General features: G+C 45.8%; 1 protein-coding gene across 1 annotated transcript in view; it reads right to left on the reverse strand.

The window, feature by feature from the left end:
* CKAP2 (cytoskeleton associated protein 2) overlaps window positions 1-23,911 on the reverse strand; it is a 37,739-nt gene that overhangs the window by 12,826 nt on the left and 1,002 nt on the right. The window contains exons 2-6 of the mRNA XM_040426069.1: window positions 14,510-14,594; window positions 11,264-11,339; window positions 9,471-10,135; window positions 2,911-3,145; window positions 2,571-2,741 (exon numbers count right to left, since the gene is read on the reverse strand). Coding sequence (XP_040282003.1) covers window positions 2,571-2,741; window positions 2,911-3,145; window positions 9,471-10,135; window positions 11,264-11,339; window positions 14,510-14,594 — 1,232 coding nt within the window. The remainder of the gene's footprint in view (window positions 1-2,570; window positions 2,742-2,910; window positions 3,146-9,470; window positions 10,136-11,263; window positions 11,340-14,509; window positions 14,595-23,911) is intronic.

Below are 23,911 nucleotides of genomic sequence, written 5' to 3' on the forward strand. Positions count from 1 at the left end.
ATCTCCCCCATAAGTGCGTCATCCACATTACATCCACATCTGCAGACAAGTTTAAGAAAAGTAAAAAATGATAAAGATAAAATGAAATAATAATCAAGATCCAAATAAAAGAAAGTACATATAAAAGTATTCAAAAACACACTCTGGGCTCATGCCCACGAATGTAAGGGCGCCGTGCCTGTGCTGCGGACCGCAAATAGCGGTCCGCAATGCATGGACACAGACCATGGGGCAGCTGCATGAGGATCGCGGACCCATTCACTTGAATGGGGTTCGCGATCCGCATCCGACTGCCCGCACCGCAAAAAAGTAGCACATGCTGAAGTGAATAGGTCCATGATGCGGGCTGCACACGGCCGTGTGCAGCCCGCATCATGGACCCATTCACTCCAATGGGTCCAGGATCGGGGATATGAGTGCTACAGTGTGCTTCCGTGGTGCTTCTGGCTGTGCCTACGCACCGCAAAAAAGTAGTGCATGCGCCCGGATCCTGGACCCATTGAAGTGAATGGGTCCTTGATGCGGGCTGCACACGGCCGTGTGCAGCACGCATCATGGACCCATTCACTTCAGCATGCGCTACTTTTTTGCGGGCACACGGTCGTGTGCATGAGCCTAATAGTCCTCACTGGTACTGTTGATGCAATATTTTAGGTTTTAAAAATGTGGCTCTCGAAAGAAATTCCAATCGTGGTTTTGGCGATATTTGGCTCAGTTGACAAAAAAGGTTGCCCACCACTGGGTTATCCAATTCTAAAAATGCCACCCACAATGCCCAGGCCCCTCCTATAGATCATACTTTCTCCGCTCACCAGCACTCGCATCACTCTGGATCCCTACACAGCCGCCGCTGCATCTCCCAGTCGCACAGATCAAAACAGGGGATGCAGCCGATAGCAGGCAGCAACGGTGACCAGCCCCCTTGCATCACAGGTGACGTCACCCTTTAAATACTATGGTCATTTTTTACTGTGCACACTTTCCTTTTTTTGGTGTAGGATTCTTGTAGAAAATCACAGAAATAAGATAATAATGCACTTAATAAAGTAGATGCAAGCATTATATATGGACAAAGTCCTCACTCTCGGAGACACTTAGCCAATATATTTTGATCAAAACACATCTGTGCCCGCCTACCAAGCGCCAAGTGGTCTCAGGTCAGGCGGGTCCTACGCTAAACCTACCTAAGCCATTGGGCTTCTATGTTCAGGAGCGCAGACCTTCCCATCTCATAGAGCGCCTTGATTAGGTGGTACATATAGGTGTGCTTGCTCCTCCTCCCATTGGTTGCTTGACGCACATGGAGGTGACTAGGAGCAGCACACCATATGTAAGGGGTCTGCGCTCCTGAACATAGAAGCCCAATGGCTTAGGTAGGTTTAGCGTAGGACCCACCTGACCTAAGACCACCTTGGCGCTTGGTAGGCGGGCTCAGATGTGTTTTGATCAAAATATATTGGCTAAGTGTCTCAGATATTATCATATCAGAGTGAGGACTTTGTCCATATATGATGCTTGCATCTACTTTACTAAGTGCATTATTATCTTATTTCTGTGATTTTCTTCAACAACATGGCCAGTGACATCCGCAGATTTATATATCATACCGTGCAGGATGTTTTTATCTTAGTTTTTTTCTGTGATTTTTTTGTTTATGTAGGATTCTTGTAGCCAAATACACTCTGCGTGATTCTGAATGCAAATGCTGTGAACTATTACCGATCCTTACAAGGCGATCAAGGATTGGGAGTGAGGGTTGGATTGTGGGCAACTCAGGTACCCCTTCCAGGTCAGAAGTGCTAGAGAGATGGGGGCACACTCTCCATTGTTTCTTGTAGTGGATTGAGTTAATGAAGTCAGAACTAACACTGGCTTCCTATTCTTTTCCCCATTTATGTGCTTATTGTAAGTAGAGAGGCATTTTTCTGATAGATTGCAACTTTGCTGATTTTTACTTGCACTACCGATTTGTCCAAACTTGTTTACCAGAGGTAAACACTTTATGGGGGCTACCACATGAAGAGAATTTCGATACATATGCCTTTGGTGGACTTGAGCTGTCTGTGCCTTATTTAAATGAACATTCATCTGTATGGCCACAACATAACTCCACATATTTCCTGCAGTGCCTGTCCGCCCAAACAATGTTTCCCCCAGTAAAATTTGCTGTTTGCTTGGGATGTCATAACTCGAATTGGGTACGCCATCAATATCAGATTGGAGGGTGTCTTACTCCCTCCACCCCTGCCAATCAGCTGTTTAAAGAGGCGGCTGCGCTCAATGGAGCTCTGGTTAAAGCTGCAGTCCCTGCACACCACTGTACATTGTATTGTGGCTGTGCTTGGTACTGCAGCTCAGCCCCATTCACTTGAATGGGACTGAGCTGTGCCTAGGCCATGTGACCGATGTACCGTGATGTCACTGGCCTAGGAAGAGGCCCAAACGCTTACAGAGCACCCATCCTCTTCTAACAGCTGATAGACGGGGGTCCTAGGAGTCAAACCAAGTATCTTACTCGGTAGGTCTGATATTAATGACCTACCATTCATTGGGGTTGTGGTTTCACTTACCTGTGCACCAAAAGACACAGCCTCCTCACAGATTGCAATCACTTTAGAGAGCTGCCCATCCCGTTTCTCAAGACGTGCAAGACATTCCCAGTATCCTGAAAACGTCTTGGCTTCTGGAATATTTTCAAACTGTTTGTCAAGTATTGACAGGACTTCTTCCCTTGGACAACCCTAAGGTTAAGCATAAATATGTCAGGCATATGTTGTATTTGTGCAAAAATGTATGCACAGTTATATATTTACTTTGATAAAATACTTCTATATCTCCATCTGTGTGACAGCACCATCATTTTACTGCTTTCAGTCTTTGGTGGAGATGACTTTCATCAATTACAGTTACCTTATCTATGAGCTTCTGGCAGTCTCCAAAGATCTGCTGAACTTTCAGAGTAAACAGCACCCGCTCATCCTCTTCTGCCATGGTGGCCCAGTAAAGCTGGCGAGTTTCCTCCTTTGGTTCCTCCAATTCTGTTTTAATTTCTGGCTCCTTGCTGCATTTAGAAGGTATGACAATGGCCATAGGGGGTCTTTTTATCAGTTTCCCTTTGGACTGTCTCCATTCTGCCAGACGTGCCCTAAAGCAACAAACAATGAAAGATTACCACAAGTCTGGCAGACATCTCATTTTTAATGCAGTAAGCATGTCGACTGTATATTTACATATGAACTACAAAATATAAAGTGTACACACCCCTGTTAAAATTGTCAGGTTTCTGTGATGTAAAAACATAAGATAAATCATTTCAAAACTTTTTCAATTGAGTGGTACAGTTTATAGGTCACATTAAAAAGGTGGAAAAACGAATCTTTTAGGTAGAGGGAAGAAAAAAATAAAATAATAATAATAAGAATAATATGGTTGCATAAGTGTGCACACCCTTAAACTAATACTTTGTTGAAGCACCTTTTGATTTTATTACAGCACTCAGTCTTTCTGGGTATGAGTCTATCAGCATGGCACATTTTGACTTGGCAAGATTTGCCCACTCTTTGCAAAAACACTCCAAATCTGTCAGATTGCGAGGGCGTCTCCTGTGCACAGCCCTCTTCAGATCACCCCACAGATTTTCAATCGGATTCAGGTCTGGGCTCTGGCTAGGCCATTCCAAAACTTTAATCTTCTTCAGGTGAAGCCATTCCTTTGTTGATTTGGATGTATGCTTTGGGTTGTTGTCATGCTGAAAGATGACATTCCTCTTCATGTTCAGCTTTCTAGCAGAAACCTGAAGGTTTTGTGCCAATATTGACTGGTATTTGGAACCGTTCTCAATTCCCTCTAGCTTAACTAAGGCCCCAGTTCCAGCTGAAGAAAAACAGCCCCTTGGCATGATGCTGCCACCACCATGCTTCACTGTGGGGATGGTGTTCTTTTGGTGATATGCAGTGTTGTTTTTGCGCCAAACATATCTTTTGGAATTATGGCCAAAAAGTTCAACCTTGGTTTCATCAGACCATAACACCTTTTCCCACATGCTTTTGGGAGACTTCAGGTGTGTTTTTGCAAAATGTAGCCTGGCTTGGATGTTTTTCTTCGTGAGAAAAGGCTTTCGTCTTGCCACTCTACCCTATACCCCAGACATATGAAGAATACGGGAGATTGTTGTCACATGTACCACACAGCCAGTACTTGCCAGATATTCCTGCAGCTCCTTTAATGTTGCTGTAGGCCTCTTGGTAGCCTCCCAGACCAGTTTTCTTCTCATCTTTTCATCAATTTTGGAGGGACGTCCAGTTCTTGGTATTGTCACTGTTGTGCCATATTTTCTCCACTTGATGATGACTGTCTTCACTGTGTTTATCTATCTATTCAGTCAAAGTCCCTTTTAGAGACCCTCGGGCTATTAATATAATTGCAACATTGGTCTATTGAGACCTGAAATCCCTGTAGGGGTCCCTAACTAATGTTAAAATTTTTGTCTTTATTAATTATTTGACAAAACACACTGAAAAGAAAAAACAAATCACTTTAAAATTACCAGTGTCCAGTGTATTGTGGGATTATAATGGAGTGGTGTGATGACATTCGCAAGGTGTGATTACATTCACAGTAGTTTGATGGAGTCCCTTAAATAGGGTATACCTCATCCCACCAATAGGTATGGGATGGTATAAACACTGGCAGTTATTGTGCGGATTGCTGACAGTGGATCACATGCGGAGTACTGGTGAAGGTGTCTCTCCTGCCGAGATTCTCTGCTACCTGGCCCCTGTTTTCAAGGTTACCATGCAGCTAAACATTGTTGCTGTTCTTCTGTTTGTTGTAGCTGTTTGTCTCAACCGCAGGGCTACCAATAAGTCACCAGTCTCCCTTGCCACTGTCTCCCTCCTCTTTCACAAAGCTCAGACTGCACTCCGTCCTCTATTACTGTCTCATAGAGGCATCAGTTACCGCTGAAATCATATTCCTATGTTCTCACACTCTCCTTATCTACTGAGCTCATATACCCCGTATCCCCTGACGAAGCCACAGCCTGTGGCGAAACATGTCAGGAGGGGTGGTATAGAGCGGAATATCTTTTAATACAGTGCCCAGTGAAAGGGAAATTGTTACTAGCACGCTGCAGTTAGCAGCCGAGTAGATAAGGAGAGTGTGAGAACATAGGAATATGATTTCAGCGGTAACTGATGCCTCTATGAGACAGTAATAGAGGACGGAGTGCAGTCTGAGCTATTGTGAAAGAGGAGGGAGACAGTGGCAAGGGAGACTGGTGACTTATTGGTAGCCCTGCGGTTGAGACAAACAGCTACAACAAACAGAAGAACAGCAACAATGTTTAGCTGCATGGTAACCTTGAAAACAGGGGCCAGGTAGCAGAGAATCTCGGCAGGAGAGACACCTTCACCAGTACTCCGCATGTGATCCACTGTCAGCAATCCGCACAATAACTGCCAGTGTTTATACCATCCCATACCTATTGGTGGGATGAGGTATACCCTATTTAAGGGACTCCATCAAACTACTGTGAATGTAATCACACCTTGCGAATGTCATCACACCACTCCAGTATAATCCCACAATACACTGGACACTGATAATTTTAAAGTGATTTGTTTTTTCTTTTCAGTGTGTTTTGTCAAATAATTAATAAAGACAAAAATGTTAACATTAGTTAGGAACCCCTACAGGGATTTCAGGTCTCAATAGACCAATGTTGCAATCATGGTAGATCTAATGCCTTGGAAATTCTTTTGTACCCTTCTCCTGACTGATACCTTTTAACAATGAGATCCCTCTGATGTTTTGGAAGCTCTCTGTGGACCATGGCTTTTTCAGGAAAGACCAACTAGAGCAGCTGATCTTTATTTGGGGTTAATCAGAGGCACTTTAAATGATGGAAGGTGTATGCTGACTCCTATTTATCATGATTTTGAATGTGACTGCTTAATTCTGAACACAGCTACATCCCCAGTTATAAGAGGGTGCGCACACTTATAAACTGCACAACTGTGCAATGTGGTTGCATAGGTCACATTAAAAAGGTGGAAAAAGTTCTGAAAGGATTTATCTTGGTCTCATTTTTTTACAGCACAGAAACCTGACATTTTAACAGGGGTGTGTATCTATATCTAATATACATATATAAACTCTGTGGTTTTCAAATATCAAATTGTGAATGAGACTTAAAAAAAATGGGATTTTTGTACTCCCTGTAAAATCTGTTTCTCATTCAATTCATTAAGGGACACAGCACCATGGGTATATGCTCAGCTACCACTAGGAGGAGACACTAGACATCAAAAAGGTTGGCTCCGCCCAGGTGGGCTATACCCTCTCCACAGACACTAGGCTCATTAGTTTGTACCAATAGCAGTAGGAAAGAGAAACAAAAGCAAAAAACCAACATGTCCTGGATCGGGGGGAGAAGAGCAGCAGCCCGGTGATAAAAAGAGAATGAAAACAAAGGGTGGGATGTGTATCCCCAAATGAATTGAACGAGAAACGGATTTTAATGGAGAGTACAAAAATCTAATTTTCTCGTTATTATCATTGGGGGACACAGCACCATGGGACGTCCCAAAGCAGTCCCCGAGAGTGGGAAGGAAATCTCATGCAAAAAATTGGGCGCACAGGTGCAGGATAACCATGTGACCCAATAGGACCAGGAGAGGCCATAGCATGAAATGGTAGACGGAAAACTAAGGAAGTGAGCCGAGAGGCTCCAGGACCAGGAAGAGTCCAAAGAAAAAAAATTATGGAAGACCACCAGGATCCCAAAAGCAAGTTCATGGGAACAAAGGCCATATGCAAGAAGGGAACAAGGGGAAACACTCAGCTCCACCCAAGGTGGAAAAATAAGAAGCTAGAGAATAGGGAGCAGGGCTAGATGTCCTGCACAAGAACCAAGAGTTAAACAAGTGCGCACTAGAGAGCCTGAGGAAGGATCTGAAGAGCCATGGCTCCCCATGAAGAAACAGGAGAGCAGCACAACCGGAAGGAGTCTGTTGCTAATGACCTAGCGCTCTGCATATAGAAGGATGCTCCAGGAGGAGGAGGATCTATAAGAGGACAGACCCAACAAGAAAATTAGACTATGAGGGGAGAGGCAGGAGAGAAAATGCCTGGGAAAAAGGACAGGAGCAGTCCTGAACTGGGAAAAACTACCTGGAGACAAGCTAAAGGAAGACCCAGTGGACCACCCCTCGGCAAAAGGAAGGCGACACCATAAAGCTTGGAAGCAAGGGAACCCGACCAGTAAAAGGATCCAGCAAGGAACAAAAAAAACTCCAAAATTGTCTCAGACCAAAAACATGGCCTGTCCATGGCAAACACCATGTGAAGGCCAGGGGAAGCACTGGACGCTGAACGGTTGAGAGAAAGAAAATCAAAGACTCACCATAGGAAGGGAGCAAGCCTCCTTCCACTGCAAGGCAGGTGGGAAAAGAGAAAACACCCTATGAAAAGGTGGAAACCCCATCCTGCCAGAGAAAGCAGCCAACCTCTGGGGGAGGAGGGGGTCCTCGGTAATGGCCAGGAGAAGGGAACGTAAAGCATGCGTCCCGTAGAAAGGAGGCAAGAATCGAGCCTCAGAAAAACTGGAACAAAACTTCACTGTCAAATGTTCGACCAGAGAATCCGTGGCCACATGAAGCCTCAGAAAAAAAAAAAGAACCAGTCACAGGCCCTGGTGATACAAGTGGGGACACACTCGTCTGAAAGATATTGAAGTACAGTTCTCAATCGAGGCAAAGCTCCATCCCAGTAGTGGCCAAAACGAATGTAAATTGCAAACCGGAGCAACAACTCTGAAATACCAGGACTTAAAGAGGACCTTTCACTAGAATAAAACATCTAAACTAACTATAGACATGTAGATCGGCGCCCAGGGATCTCTCTGCACTTACTGTTATACCTGGGCGCCGCTCCGTTCGCCCGGTATAGCCTCCGGTATCTTCATAGTTAGGCTCCACCCAGGGGAACTTGCCAGCGTCTCCTTCTCCCAGGCTGTAGCGCTGGCCAATCGCAGCGCTCAGCTCATAGCCTGAGAGGCTTTTTTTTCTCTCAGGCTATGAGCTGCGCGCTGCGATTGGCCAGCGCTACAGCATGGGAGAAGGAGACCGCGGCAGGTTCCCCTGGGTGGAGCCTAACTATGAAGATACCGGGCGAACGGAGCGGCGCCCAGGTATAACATTAAGTGCAGGGGGATCCCTGGGCGCCGCTCTACATGTCTGTATAGTTAGTTTAGATGTTTTATTCTAGTGAAAGGTCCTCTTTAAACCTGGGGAGACAGGAAGAGAGATTAGAATCTCAAAAGGGAAACAAGCCTATGGTGAACCAAGAAGGGAAAAGAACCAAACCGGGCCTAAAGAAGCAGCTGTCATACAGAGCATGTGCGGTCAGAGATGCCATGAGTAGCTTCCCCAGAGGGAACGGGCCAGTGGAGACCAGGGTAGCTAGATGGTCTAAGAACCATTGGGGCAGGGACTCCAAGCAGGATTACCCAGTCAGAGGCTCAAGTAGGGTCCACAGAACTGGAACACATGAGGATGATAATAGCCAGATTAAATCGATGTGGGGGGCTCCTGAGGAGGAGCGACGCTCAGGGAGGGGAAAAATGGGGCAAAATGCACACCTGAGACTCGAGGACAGGCCAAAGATGCGGCCTAGTCCCGGCAGAAGCCGGGGACTAAGGTAGAAGGGAAGGCCAGGGGAGGGGCATGGGTGGCCAGGAGAAGGGTTTCCCAGGCCCCCCGAATAAAGTGAAACCCACTCCTGGCCAAAGGAGGGGAACTAATCCGAGACCTCACAGGACAGGGACGCAGGGGGTAATACTTACCGTCCGGCGTCTTCAGGTGCCGCAGGGTCACCCCAGTTTGGAAAACTCACACTTACGTGGGATTACCGGCATGCCACTGCGGATGCAGTAATGGAGGACTGGGTGACCGGCGAGGTACTCAAAGTACGCCCCTGCAGGGGGTGCAACCAAAGTGGATATCCATGATGGAGCCCCACCCTGCAGCAGGCAGACCTGCAGAAGAAAAGAAAAAAAAGGAATAAAATAAAAGAATAAAAATAAAAAAGAGCAGCAAGACCTGGAAAAAAAAAACTAAACAGCAAGTCATGTCTGCCTCCTACGGACACGACTAAAACGGATTGGCCTAGTGTCTGTGGAGAGGTTATAGCCAACCTTTTTGATATCTAGTGTCGCCTCCTAGTGGTAGCTGGGTGTATACCCATGGTGCTGTGTCCCAATGATATTAACGAGAAAATCCAGTTCACAGCTATTCTAAATATTATATTGGAGGATTTTTAATTTTTTTTTATTTATTAATAACCACTTTGGAAAAAAAGCCTACAAAACCATGCATGTCTGAACCCCTCCTTACAGTGTTAGGTTGTGTAGCCCGCCCGCCATGTCATCATTCCCACCCACACTGCACACATACATATCAGTTACGTACTTCCGTTCTTCAGCTGACTCTTTGGGTCTGGAGAATTTGCTAGCTGTTGGCAGCTGAGGGGCTGGCTTGTTTTTCTGCGGTTCTAGCAGGGTTTTTGCAGGTCCAGATGAACTTTTTTTGCTTTGAGTCATTGGGTTTTTCTTCACAGCCTCATTTTTCAATGTAGGTTTAACAGTCTGCACCTTCTGTTGTACTGGCTTCTGTTGGACCAGAACTTGTGTGGTTCTCCGTACAGTCACCAGCTCTGCCTTGCTCTTGGTCAGAGTTGTGGACGGTCTTATCTGTGAGGAGACTGGTGGGATGACAGGCCGCTTTGGTTTAGTGCTATTGGCAGCTGGTCTCACCATGGCCTTAGCAGGGGCAGATGCAGAGGGTTGTGGTCTCTTTTCTTGACTTTCAGCCACAGTCTTCTTCGGCTCAGGAATATTATTTTCATGGTTTTTACGGAAAGAATTAATTTTAGATTGGACGATTTTCCCCCGATAAGTACCAAGAACAGGTTTAGTTGGCAGTTTGGCTTCGTCTTTTGTAGACTCAGGTTTTACCTTCTCATTCATTTGCTTTTCTTTAATATTTTTTGTTTTTAGGAAGGACTGGGTAAAAGTCACACTTTTACCATCTTTGTTCACAGCTGGCCTAATGTTCTCTTTATTTACCGGTTCAGCCTGGAAGAAAGGAAATCATATACCCAATAAATAGTTTATAGTAATTTATCATAAGCTCTTGTCATTCTAGGTTATACAATGAAAACTGCTGAGTAAGGCCTCCTGCACACGAATGTGTGAGCCCCGTGGCTGTGCTGCGGCCCGCAATGCACGAACACCGACCGCGGGGCAGCCGCAGCGGATCACGGACCCATTCATTTTAATGGGTCCGCGATCCGCAAAAAGATATCCTATCTTTTTGCAGAATGGAAGTACGGGACAAAACCCCCAAGGAAGCACTCCGTAGTGCTTCTGTAGTGTTTCCGTTCAACACCATTCTGCATCTCTGGATTTGTGGACCAATTAAGTGAATGGGTCCACATCAGTGATGCGGAATGCCCACGGAACGGCGCCCGTGTATTGTGGATCCGCAAATGCGGTCCGCAATACAGCAAAGGGCAGCACATATTCGTGTGCAGGAGGCCTAAACCTCAACCCGTTTTATGCAAATAAAGTTAGACTTGAATAAAATAAAATTTTCCAATACTTTCTGTATCAATCCCTCTGTTTTTTTCATTATACTATTTTTTTTTTATGACAGCAAAAAAGTCTGTTTTCGGCTGCGAACTCCAACAATAGAATTCCACTGACTCCAATGTAAGAATGCCAACATGAGCACATTGTGGCATATTTTTCCACCACTAAATTGAGATCCACTTCTGAAGTGGCATGTTACTTCTTAGAAGCGGATTATATTAAAGTCAAGGGAGCAGAAAGAAAAAAAGAAAATAAGTTAACAGTTTTAAGTGTTTTTAGCAGCATTTCCGCCATCAAAAACGCTTCTGATTTCTCCCGCCCAAGGGCTGGATGTGAAAAACACTGCCAAAGATTCTTCTAAATTCTCAATCAAAAACTCTTCTAAAATGCTTGTAAATTCTCCCCTAAATTCGCTACTAATTTAGAAATGTGCCACTAAAAACAACGCGTTTTCAGCTGCTGATCTGCTACTGATTTTGCCATGTGAACTTAGCCTTACAATGCTATACACACTCAGAATGTAATAGAAACGTAGCATGTACTCAGGATAATCTTTCAACACTGTAATTATTATGCTTTTGGTTGCAAAATAGTTCTATACAGACATCTTACCATTTTCTTCTTTAAGGGCTTGACCTGCTCAGACTTCTTTTGAAGATCCCTGTTGGACCTTTCCATTAATGGGGACCTGTGAGTTAACAAATAAAACTCAGGCTGCATATACCGACACACAAACCGACATGTAATCGCCAGGAAGAGGAAAGTGAATGATTTCCCCTGAACAAGACGCAGATTACGCATGTTTATTTCTCGCACAGAAAACCTGCAGTGTAATACAGTACCAGCAAAGTGTATGGGATCAGACAAATCTCAAGTTCACTTTGCTTCTTTCCTCCATGTGAAACCGGACCTGACGTGTGGCTTTAGACATCCCCAATATGTCAACTATTGGTGTAATTTTTGGTGTGGATATCACCCTTCTTAATGGAAGGGGAAGATCTGTGGCAAAACCGCATCAAATCTGCAAAAAAAAGTGCACAGATTTTCTGTTTTGAAATCTGCACTGGCGTGCAGTGCCCTTACTGGCGTGCAGTGCCCTTACTGGCGTGCAGTGCCCTTACTTGTCAGTTATAGGGGTTGTCAGAGTTATTTTGTTGCTCTACGTTCCTAACTAGGCAAATGTAACAGCTTTCCAATTAACTCACTTTATCTGCAGTGCCTGGTTTATCAGATTTGACTGAGGGTCACATGACCTGTGATGTCAGCTTCTCTCCCTGCTCTGATAAAGGTAGTTTACAAGCCTGTAAACAAGACATCACTGTGCTGGCCACGCCCCCCTTCACTGCGGGCTGTCTGCTCTCTCCTAGGATTCTTAACCCCTTCAGCTGCACAGACTGGCTAGCTGCAGGCAGTGACAATTGTGGGCACAGGAGCTGACAAACTAGCGAGAGCATTGCACAAGAAGGTAGGGGGAAGATCCTGTGTGTATTAGCAGTGGGATTTGTAGTTCTAACACATACAAGTTGCTGTTGATTCTCCCAGCACTCAGGGCAGCTCTCGTTTCCACTCCCTTTGCAGAGCAGGGGGAGGGGCAGAGAGTGTTTTTATTGCATGTAAACAAAGGGCCAGAAGAGAACCAGGAAAATGAGGAAATAGATTTTTTTGCATAAAACTTGCTTAGCTTAGTTATATATCGCTGCCCATCAGATTTTCAGTGCTATATCTTTTTTTTCATAACTCGGACAACCCCTTTAACTGGAAGGGAGAAATCAATTTGACAGGACTGAGATTTGCTTTTGGCAACTTTTAAGGGTTTGGCCACTTTTTTTATTTTTTAGAAATCTCCCTCCTGGCCAGAACTGCTGAAAAGGAAACATACTTATGCTACTTTCACACTAGCGTTCGGAGCGGATCCGTCTGATGTTTCATCAGACGGATCCGCTCCTATAATGCAGACGTTCGCATCCGTTCAGAACGGATCCGTCTGCATTATAACTTAGAAAATTTTCTAAGTGTGAAAGTAGCCTGAGCGGATCCGTTCAGACTTCACATTGAAAGTCAATGGGGAACGGATCCGCTTGAAGATTGAGCCATATGATGTCATCTTCAAGCGGATCCGTCCCCATTGACTTACATTGTAAGTCTGGACGGATCCGCTCGCCTCCGCACGGCCAGGCGGACACCCGAACACTGCAAGCAGCGGTCAGGTGTCCGCTCACTGAGCGGAGCGGAGGCTGAGCGCTGGCAGGCGGATGCATTCGCAGTGGATCCGCCTCCATTGAGAATGCATTGCGGCCAGACGGCTGCGTTCAGGACCGCTCGTGAGCTCCTTCAAACGGAGCTCACGAGCGGACACCTGAACGCAGGTGTGAAAGGAGCCTTAACTGCTGCCCAGCCTCTGCAGGGTTACCCCCCTTGCATCACCAATTGACTTGACACAAAGGGAGCAGGTGACCCCTGCAGCAGAGTCAAAGCGGATGTTGAGAGTGATGAAGCAGATGCCAGCGAGCGGGTAAGTATGCTTCCCTTTTTGCAGGTCTGGCCGGCAGGGTGGGGGAGGGCACAGTACATGTGTCCTGTATGCATTTTTTCCCAGAACCATAGAAATAAAATAAAAAATATGTGGATCGGACGCAGACCCAAAATAAGGTCTTAAGAAAAAAAAAAAAAAAAAAAAAAAAGAAGAACACTTGCGTTTTGGCTTTCCGTTTGGGAGATCCGTTCAGGGCTCTCAAAAGTGGTCCAGAACAGATCAGTTTTGCCCTAATGCATTCTGAAGAGAAAAGGATCCGCTCAGAATGCATCAGTTTTCCTCCGATCAGTCTCCATTCCGCTCAGAAGGCGGACACCAATACGCTGCTTGCAGAGCTTTTCTGTCCACCACGTGGTGCGGAGCAAGACGGATCAGTTTTCTCAGACAATAGAAAACAGATCCGTCCCCCATTAACTTTCAGTGGCGTTTATGACAGATTCGTCATGGCTACAGAAGACTAATACAACCGGATCCGTTCATGACAGATGCATGCGCTTGTATTACTGTAATGGAATCGTTTTTGCAGATCCATGACGGATCCGCAAAAAATGCTAGTCTCTTGTCTAAATGGCCTTTAGGCGTTCCAGGTACAACACATCCATAGAATAAGCTGTATGAATCCACCTGACCAAATTTCAAAGGTGTGCAAGTTGCAAAAATTTAGCACAAGCTAAAGGAGAAATCCACCACACACGTCTGGCATGTCACTGGCAGGGTCAATGAGCTGAAATCCTAACTGTTTCCCAACCTGAAGTGGCTGCACTGCCAAGAAAACCACGCAAACATCTTCAATCAATATCCGATGTCATTTCTGACTGACATTCATGTGGGCACCACTGATCATGGCTTGCGGGCAGCAGATTGTGCGGTCTAAACGGCGATCTGCTGCTCAGAAACCATAAATCTGTATGAGGTCGAGGGATCACAATAGCGTTCCCTGGTCCTCATACTGTGGAGGTGATCACTACATGTAAATACAGCGGTCTCCTTCACTGAACGAGCAGCCGACTGTCAGGAAGAAGCGTGGAAATCCAGCTTCAGACAGGCTGTGTAGACCTGCACCAGGTTTATCTCAGGCTGGATGAGAAGTTTGATGCATGTATATTGGTCGGCTTACTGTCAGACTTTTATGCCAGAATGGTGACACAATGGCACATCTCTGGTCCTGTCCCCTTGCTGAGGACATCCGGAAAAAGTATAGAAACCCAAGATGCACCAAATTGTGCAACCGTTCTAGACCGGCTATTAGCGCTGGCACATTAGTAAGTCTAGGCCACTGTGCGCACTGCAGGGAACGGATAAATGGCTAGGTAGAGATGACCAACCTGATTTCCGGCCGCTTGTCTGGCGCACTCTGCTTCTGAGAAGCCGCTCTTCTGGCTACAAAAACCTCCAGTTTCTTTTTTTCTTCTGAAATGAAAACCAAAAGAATAGTTACATTAATGGGACAGACTTGCTTTAAAGGGAATCTGTCACCTGCTTTTACCATTTAACCACTTCAGCCCCCAGTGCTTAAACACCCTGAAAGACCAGGCCACTTTTTACACTTCTGACCTACACTACTTTCACCATTTATTGCTCGGTCATGCAACTTACCACCCAAATGAATTTTACCTCCTTTTCTTCTCACTAATAGAGCTTTCATTTGGTGGTATTTCATTGCTGCTGACATTTTTACTTTTTTTGTTATTAATCGAAATTTAACGATTTTTTTGCAAAAAAATGACATTTTTCACTTTCAGTTGTAAAATTTTGCAAAAAAAACGACATCCATATATAAATTTTGCTCTAAATTTATTGTTCTACACGTCTTTGATAAAAAAAAAAAATGTTTGGGTAAAAAAAAAAATGGTTTGGGTAAAAGTTATAGCGTTTACAAACTATGGTACAAAAATGTGATTTCCGCTTTTTGAAGCCGCTCTGACTTTCTGAGCACCTGTCATGTTTCCTGAGGTTCTACAATGGCCAGACAGTACAAACACCCCACAAATGACCCCATTTCGGAAAGTACACACCCTAAGGTATTTGCTGATGGGCATAGTGAGTTCATAGAACTTTTTATTTTTTGTCACAAGTTAGCGGAAAATGATGATTTTTTTTTTTTTTTCTTACAAAGTCTCATATTCCACTAACTTGTGACAAAAAATAAAAAGTTCTATGAACTCACTATGCCCATCACGAAATACCTTGGGGTCTCTTCTTTCCAAAATGGGGTCACTTGTGGGGTATTTATACTGCCCTGGCATTCTAGGGGCCCAAATGTGTGGTAAGGAGTTTGAAATCAAATTCTGTAAAAAAATGACCTGTGAAATCCGAAAGGTGCTCTTTGGAATATGGGCCCCTTTGCCCACCTAGGCTGCAAAAAAGTGTCACACATCTGGTATCTCCGTACTCAGGAGAAGGTGGGGAATGTGTTTTGGGATATCATTTTACATATACCCATGCTGGGTGAGAGAAATATCTTGGCAAAAGACAACTTTTCCCATTTTTTTATACAAAGTTGGCATTTGACCAAGATATTTATCTCACCCAGCATGGGTATATGTAAAAAGACACCCCAAAACACATTCCCCACCTTCTCCTGAGTACGGAGATATCAGATGTGTGACACTTTTTTGCAGCCTAGGTGGGCAAAGGGGCCCATATTCCAAAGAGCACCTTTCGGATTTCACTCGTCATTTTTTACAGAATTTGATTTCAAACTCCTTACCACACATTTGGGCCCCTAGAATGCCAGGGCAGTATAAATACCCCACATGTGACCCCATTTTGGAAAGAAGACACCCCAAGGTATTCAATGAGGGGCATGGCGAGTTCATAGAAATTTTTTTTTTTTTGGAAAAGTTAGCGGAAATTGATATTTTTTATTTTTTTCTCAAAAAGTCTCCCGTTCCGCTAACTTGGGACAAAAATTTCAATCTTTCATGGACTCAATATGCCCCTCACGGAATACCTGGGGGTGTCTTCTTTCCGAAATGGGGTCACATGTGGGGTATTTATACTGCCCTGGCATTCTAGGGGCCCTAAAGCGTGAGAAGAAGTCTGGAATATAAATGTCTAAAATTTTTTACGCATTTGGATTCCGTGAGGGGTATGGTGAGTTCATGTGAGATTTTATTTTTTGACACAAGTTAGTGGAATATGAGACTTTGTAAGAAAAAAAAATAAAAATTCCGCTAACTTGGGCCAAAAAAATGTCTGAATGGAGCCTTACAGGGGGGTGATCAATGACAGGGGGGTGATCAATGACAGGGGGGTGATCAATGACAGGGGGGTAATCAGGGAGTCTATATGGGGTGATAACCACAGTCATTGATCACGCCCCTGTAAGGCTTCATTCAGACGTCCGGATGCGTTTTGCGGATCCGATCCATCTATCAGTGCATCCGTAAAAATCATGCGGACATCTGAATGGAGCTTTACAGGGGGTTGATCAATGACAGGGGTGTAATTAATGACAGGGGGGTGATCAGGGAGTCTATATGGGATGATCAGGGGCTAATAAGTGACGGGGGGGGGGGTGTAGTGTAGTGTAGTGGTGCTTGGTGGGACTTTACTGAGCTACCTGTGTCCTCTGGTGGTCGATCCAAACAAAGGGGACCACCAGAGGACCAGGTAGCAGGTATATTAGACGCTGTTATCAAAACAGCGTCTAATATACCTGTTAGGGGTTAAAAAAAAAAACACATCTCCAGCCTGCCAGCGAACGATCGCCGCTGGCAGGCTGGAGATCAACTCTCTTACCTTCCGTTCCTGTGCGCGCGTTCACAGGAAATCCCGGCTCACGCGAGATGACGCGTATATGCGTCGCTGAGCGCAGGGCTGCCACCTCCGGAACGCGAATCTGCGTACAGCGGTCCGGAGGTGGTTAAGCTGGCACCATCGCTATGTTGACTAAAGTAGCTTATTTCCAGCAGTCTTCTTTTTACTTGATTTCGTTTTGTCCTTTTGATATAAAAGCGCTTTTTCTGTTATGCTAATTAGGGTCCAAGGTGCCCAGAGGGGCGCTTTTTTCCCTCTCCGGTGCCCAGTGACGCCCCCCTGCAGTGCCCAAGAACGCTTCCTGATAATCAAAACACCTCCCACAGCCCGGCAAACGGTTCCGCCCCCTCCCCACGTCATAGTCTACCTTATAGAAATGCCCCGTCCTTCTTCCTGTCTGCGGCCAGAAAACCCGCGCAGGCGCAGTACTGCCAGCGGCCTGCGCGATCATCAACCTCCTGAGGGCAACAGCCTCAAAAGTCTCACTGGGCATGCGCCGAGCCCAGTGATGTGACCTGAGCGCTGTTGCCCTCAGGACGTTGATGATCGCGCAGGCCGCAGGTAGTACTGCGCCTGCGTGAGTTTTCTGGCCGCAGACAGGAAGAAGGACGGGGCATTTCTATAAGGTAGACTATGACGTGGGGAGGGGGCGGAACCGTTTGCCGGGCTGTGGGAGGTGTTTTGATGATCAGGAAGCGTTCTTGGGCACTGCAGGGGGGCGTCACTGGGCACCAGAGAGTGAAAAAAACGCCCCTCTGGGCACTTTGGACCCTAATTAGCATAACAGAAAAAGCGCTTTATATCAAAACTACAAAACTAAATCAAGTAAAAAGAAGACTGCTGGAAATAAGCTACTTTAGTCAACATAGAGATGGTGCCAGCTTAAAATGGTAAAAGCAGGTGACAGATTCCCTTTAAAGGGTTTCTGTCACCCCGCAAAACTCATATTATTTTTTTTTTGGATAGTTAGATTCTTGATAGTGCGATATAGGAGAATATAATGCTCTTACTTACTTTCATGCGGCCGATTCTTTATAAAACGAACTTTTATAATATGTTAATGAGGGCTCTACCAGCAAGTAGGGCGTCTACTTGCTGGTAGCTGCTGCAGAAATCCGCCCCCTCGCCGTGTTGATTGACAGGGCCAGCCGTGATCTCCTCCTCCGGCCGGCCCTGTCAGTAATTCAAAAATCGCGCGCCTCGTGTCATTCGGCGCAGGCGCTCTGAGATGAGGAGGCTCGTCTCCTCAGCACTCCCTCAGTGCGCCTGCGCCGATGACGTCTTCTCTTTCGGTGATGTCATCGGCGCAGGCGCACTGAGGGAGTGCTGAGGATACGAGCCTCCTCATCTCAGAGCGCCTGCGCCGAATGACGCGAGGCACGCGATTTTTGAATTACTGACAGGGCCGGCCGGAGGAGGAGATCACGGCTGGCCCTGTCAATCAACACGGCGAGGGGGCGGATTTCTGCAGCAGCTACCAGCAAGTAGACGCCCTACTTGCTGGTAGAGCCCTCATTTACATATTATAAAAGTTCGTTTTATAAAGAATCGGCCGCATGAAAGTAAGTAAGAGCATTATATTCTGCTATATCGCACTATGAGGAATCTAACTATCCAAAAAAAAAAAAATGAGTTTTGCGGGGTGACAGAAACCCTTTAAAGGGTTTCCCCATACCAAAGTCTATGCCATCAATGTCTAAGAGGTGGGCCCCCGACTTCCTGGACGTCTAGGGGAGCTGCCCACATTGCTTGCGCCCCCATCCTCAGCATGCAATGACTAACGCTGAGCAGGTCATCACTTGTATTCACCTTGCACAACATTTTGCCTTTGGAGTAGGGAACCCAGTAAACACATTGTGGGTCTGGATGAAAATAAGTGAGGGTCTTGGGCCCCTTTCACACGAGCGTGACGGATTAGGTCTGGATGCGTTCAGTGAAACTTGCACCATTTTGCAAGCAAGTTCTGTCAGTTTTGTCTGCGATTGCGTTCAGTTGTTTCCGCGCGGGTGCAATGTGTTTTGATGCGTTTCTCACACGTGTGATAAAAAAAAAAAAAACCCTGAAGATTTACAAACAACATCTTCTAGCAACCATCAGTGAAAAACGCATCGCACCCGCACTTGTTTCCGGATGCAATGCGTTTTTCACTGAAGCCTCATTTACTTATATGGGTCCAGAATATAGAACATGCTGCAATTCTCAAGCAACGCAGAACTGATGTGTGAAAAATAACGCTCATGTGCACAGACCCATAGAAATGAATGGGTCAGGATTCAGTGCGGGTGCTATGCGTTCACGTCCCGCATTGCGCCCACGTGGAAAACTTGCTCGTGTGAAAGGGGCCTTACTTGTAGGAGGAATAGATGAACTTAGGGAGAGACTTTACACGGAATCCAACATCCAAATGTCAGGATACTGGAAAGTTAAGCTTCATTCACATTAGAGGCCTCCATTGCAGATTCCGTGAAAAAAAATTTAAGGCTACTTTCACATCTGCATTTTCCTTTCCGGTTGTGAGATCTGGCATAGGGTCCCAAAACTGGAGGAAAACGCTTCCGTTTTGTCCCTATTCATTGTCAATGGGGACAAAACTGAACAAACCGGAACGGAGAGCACCAGAATGCGTTCCGTTTTATCGCATTCCCATGTTGGCATACGTTTTTGTGTGCAGCATGGAATGGGATCAAGATGGATCCGGCATGAAAAACAATGTAAGTCAATGGTGCCTGTGCACTTACCCGGAATATAACCTGTTATGGGGAATATTGATTATTAAAGGGGTTGGATTATCTCAGACATTGGGGGCATATCGCTAGGATAGGTCTGATGAGTGCGGGTCCCAGAGGTGGGACCCACACCTATCCTTAGGACAGAGCCCGCAAAGTGAAGGAGGGTGCATCAAGCCCTCCATTCATTCCTATGGCAGTGCCAAAAATAGCCGAGAAGCACGCTCTGCTATTTTCAGCAGTCCCATGGAAGTAAATGGAGGGCGGCTGCACATGGACCCTTCTTCACTTTGTGGGCTCCGTTCCAAAGAGAGGTGTGGGTCCCGTACCTATCAGACAGTGCCCTTTAACCACCTCCCGACCGCCTAACGCAGGGATGCGTCCTGAGGGGCGGCCGGGTTATTCCTCCTGGACGCATACACGCGTCATCTCACGAGAGCCGAGATTTCGCGTGAACGCGCGCGCGTTCACAGCGACGCGCAGCTGAGAAGTTGATCTACAGCATGCCAGCAGCGATCATTCGCTGGCAGGCTGTAGATGCGATTTTTTTTAACCCCAAAAGGTTATATTAGACGCTGTTTTGGTAACAGCATCTAATATACCAGCTACCTGGTCCTCTGGTGGTCCCTTTTGCTTGGATCGACCACCAGAGGACACAGGCAGCTCAGTAAGTAGCACCAAACACCACTACACTACACCCCCCCCCCCGTCACTTATTAACCCCTGATCACCCCATATAGACTCCCTGATCACCCACCTGTAAGGCTCCATTCAGACGTCCGTATGCGTTTTGCGGATCCGCGAAACACGGACACTGGCAATGTGCTTTCCGCATTTTGCGGATCCGCACATTGCCAGAACTATATAGAAAATGCCTTTTCTTGTCCGCAATTGCAGACAAGAATAGGTCATGTTCTATAGGCTCTACAAAAAACGCAGTGTTCGCCCGATCAGGCCTGATCTTGTGCCCACACTTGCGTTCAGTCCGCCCCACCGCAGTGACAGAATTTTTTTCTTCTGATCACTGCAAAAACACCGTAAAATTGCTGTGGCGCTATAAAGATCACTTTTGAGGGGCATGGCGAGTTCATAGAAGATATATTTTTTTTGGCACAAGTTAGCGGAAATTTATATATATATTTTTTTTCTTACAAAGTCTCATATTCCACTAACTTGTGACAAAAAATAAAATCTTACATGAACTCGCCATACCCCTCACGGAATCCAAATGTGTAAAAATGCCCTGTGAAATCCTAAAGGTACTCATTGGAATTTGGGCCCCTTTGCGCATCTTGGCTGTAAAAAAAGTGTCACACATGTGGTATCGCCGTACTCAGGAGAAGTAGGGCAATGTGTTTTGGGGTGTATTTTTACATATACCCATGCTGGGTGAGAGAAATATCTCTGTAAGGCTACTTTCACACTAGCGTTCGGGGTTCCGCTTGTGAGTTCCGTTTGAAGGGGCTCACAAGCGGCCCCGAACGGATCCGTCCAGCCCTAATGCATTCTGAATGGATGCGGATCTGCTCAGAATGCATCAGTCTGGCTCCGTTTGTCCTCCGCTCCGCTCAGCAGGCGGACACCTGAACGCAGCTTGCAGCGTTCAGGTGTCCGCCTGGCCGTGCGGAGGCAAACGGATCCGTCCAGACTTACAATGTAAGTCAATGGGGACGGATCCGTTTGAAGTTGACACAGTATGGCTCAAATTTTCTAACGGATCCGTCTCCCATTGACTTTCAATGTAAAGTCAAAACGGATCCGTTTGCATTATCATGAACAAAAAAAAATAAAAAATAAAAATATTTTTTTTTTTGTTCATGGTAATGCAAACGGATCCGTTCTGAACGGATCTAAGCGTTTGCATTATAGGTGCGGATCCGTCTGGGCACATACCAGACGGATCCGACCTAAACGCAGGTGTGAAAGTAGCCTAAATTGACAACTTTGTATAAAAAAAAAAAAAATGTAAAAAGTTGTCATTTACAGAGATATTTCTCTCACCCAGCATGGATATATGTAAAAATACACCCCAAAACACATTGCCCAACTTCTCCTGAGTACGGCGATACCACATGTGTGACACTTTTTTGCAGCCTAGGTGAGTAAAGGGGCCGAAAGTCCAACGAGTACCTTTAGGCTTTACAGGGTTGCTCACAGTTTAGCCCCCCCCAAAATGCCAGAACAGTAAACACACCCCACAAATGATCCCATTTCGGAAAGTAGACACCCCAAGGTATTCACTGAGGGGCATAGTGAGTCCGTGGGAGATTTTTTTTATTTTTTTTTTGCCAGAAGTTAGCAGAAATGGAAACTTTATTTTATTTCCTCAGAAAGTGTCATTTTCCGCTAACTTGTGAAAAAAAATTAAATCATACATGAACTCACCATGCCCCTCCGCGAATACTTTGGGGTGTCTTCTTTCTAAAATGGGGTCATTTGGGGGGTATTTATACGATCCTGGCCTTCTAGCACCTCAAGAAACATGACAGGTGCTCAGGAAGTCAGAGCTGCTTCAAAATGCGGAAATTCACATTTTTGTACCATAGTTTGTGAACGCTATAACTTTTGCGCAAACCAATAAATATACACTTATTGGATTTTTTTTTATCAAAAAAATGTAGCACAATAAATTCTGACACAAACTTGTATAGAAATGTAATTCTATTTGAACAAATTTTACCAGAAAAAGTTAAAAATACACTTTTTTTTTTTAGAAAATTGCGGTCTATTTTGATTAATATCAGAAAAATTTCAGCAGCAATCAAATACCACCAAAAGAAAGCTGTATTTGTGAGAAGAAAAGGAGGTAAAATTCATTTGGGTGCCAAGTTGCATGACCGAGCAATAAACCGCTAAAGTTGTGGAGTGCCGATTTGTAAAAAAGGGCCTGGTCACTAGGGGGGTATAAACCTCTGGTCCTTAAAGGGTTTCTATCACTTCGTATGCCATAATTAGCTCTCAGACACTAGCGATCCGCTAGTGTCTGCTCTGGCCAACCATCCTAATATAAGAGCTTTTGGGGCAGCCGTTTTGCTAAAAAAATAACTTTTATAAATATGCTAATGAGCCTCTAGGTGCTATGTGGGCGTCATTAGCACCTAGAGGCTCCGTCTACCTTCATACACAGCCACCGCCCAGCGCGTCCCTCCAGCCCGCCCATCTCCTGATGAATGCGATCCTCCGTGTGACGCAACGGACGAATTCTCGCGCATGCGCCGTGCGCGGCTGTATTCGGCGCATGCGCAGAGAATGTCTGACCGCTTCCCTGCTCAGACATCTCCACTGCGCCTGTTCCTTGGAGCACTATGACGTCATCGGCGCAGGCGCAGTGGAGATGTCTGAGCAGGGAAGCGGTCAGACATTCTCTGCGCATGCGCTGAATACAGCCGTGCACGGCGCATGCGCGAGAATTCGTCCGTTGCGTCACACGGAGGATCGCATTCATCAGGAGATGGGCGGGCTGGAGGGACGCGCTGGGCGGTGGCTGTGTATGAAGGTAGACGGAGCCTCTAGGTGCTAATGACGCCCACATAGCACCTAGAGGCTCATTAGCATATTTATAAAAGTTATTTTTTTTGCAAAACGGCTGCCCAAAAAGCTGTTATATTAGGATGGTTGGCCAGAGCAGACACTAGCGGATCGCTAGTGTCTGAGAGCTAATTATGGCATACGAAGTGATAGAAACCCTTTAAGTGGTTAAAGAGCAGCACGTCCACCATTGATGAATTAGCGGGTCCATGAGTCAACACTCACTGTAATTTTACCTCACCCATGCCCTGGTACAGGCGAACACCCCCGGTAGTCACGTGGGGTAAGGGAATCTGACGAGGTAAGGTTTTCTGACAGAACGCCGGCCTGTCAATCAAAGACGGCAGGGTGTTCTGTCATTCGGGTGGACCTTATCGAGATGTGAGTCTCCGGAAAACCACCAATCAGCAGCCTCACACACATTCACACACCCCTGCAAATCCTCCAATCCGTATCCTGCGGGTGCAAATGTAGGCGGGTCCTGGCGGAGGAGGACTGCATGCAGCTCAACCCGTCCTTTAAAGGGAACCTGTCACCAGGATTTTGGGTATAGAGCTGGGGACATGGGTTGCTAGATGGCCGCTAGCACATCCGCAATACCCAGTCCCCATAGCTCTGTGTGCTTTTATTGTGTAAAAAAAACGATTTGATACATATGCAAATTAACATAAGAGTCATATCTTACTTGTGTGACCAGAGAAGAGTCATATT

Source organism: Bufo bufo, chromosome 3 (assembly GCF_905171765.1).
Source record: "Bufo bufo chromosome 3, aBufBuf1.1, whole genome shotgun sequence".
NCBI classification, from domain to species: Eukaryota; Metazoa; Chordata; class Amphibia; order Anura; family Bufonidae; genus Bufo; species Bufo bufo.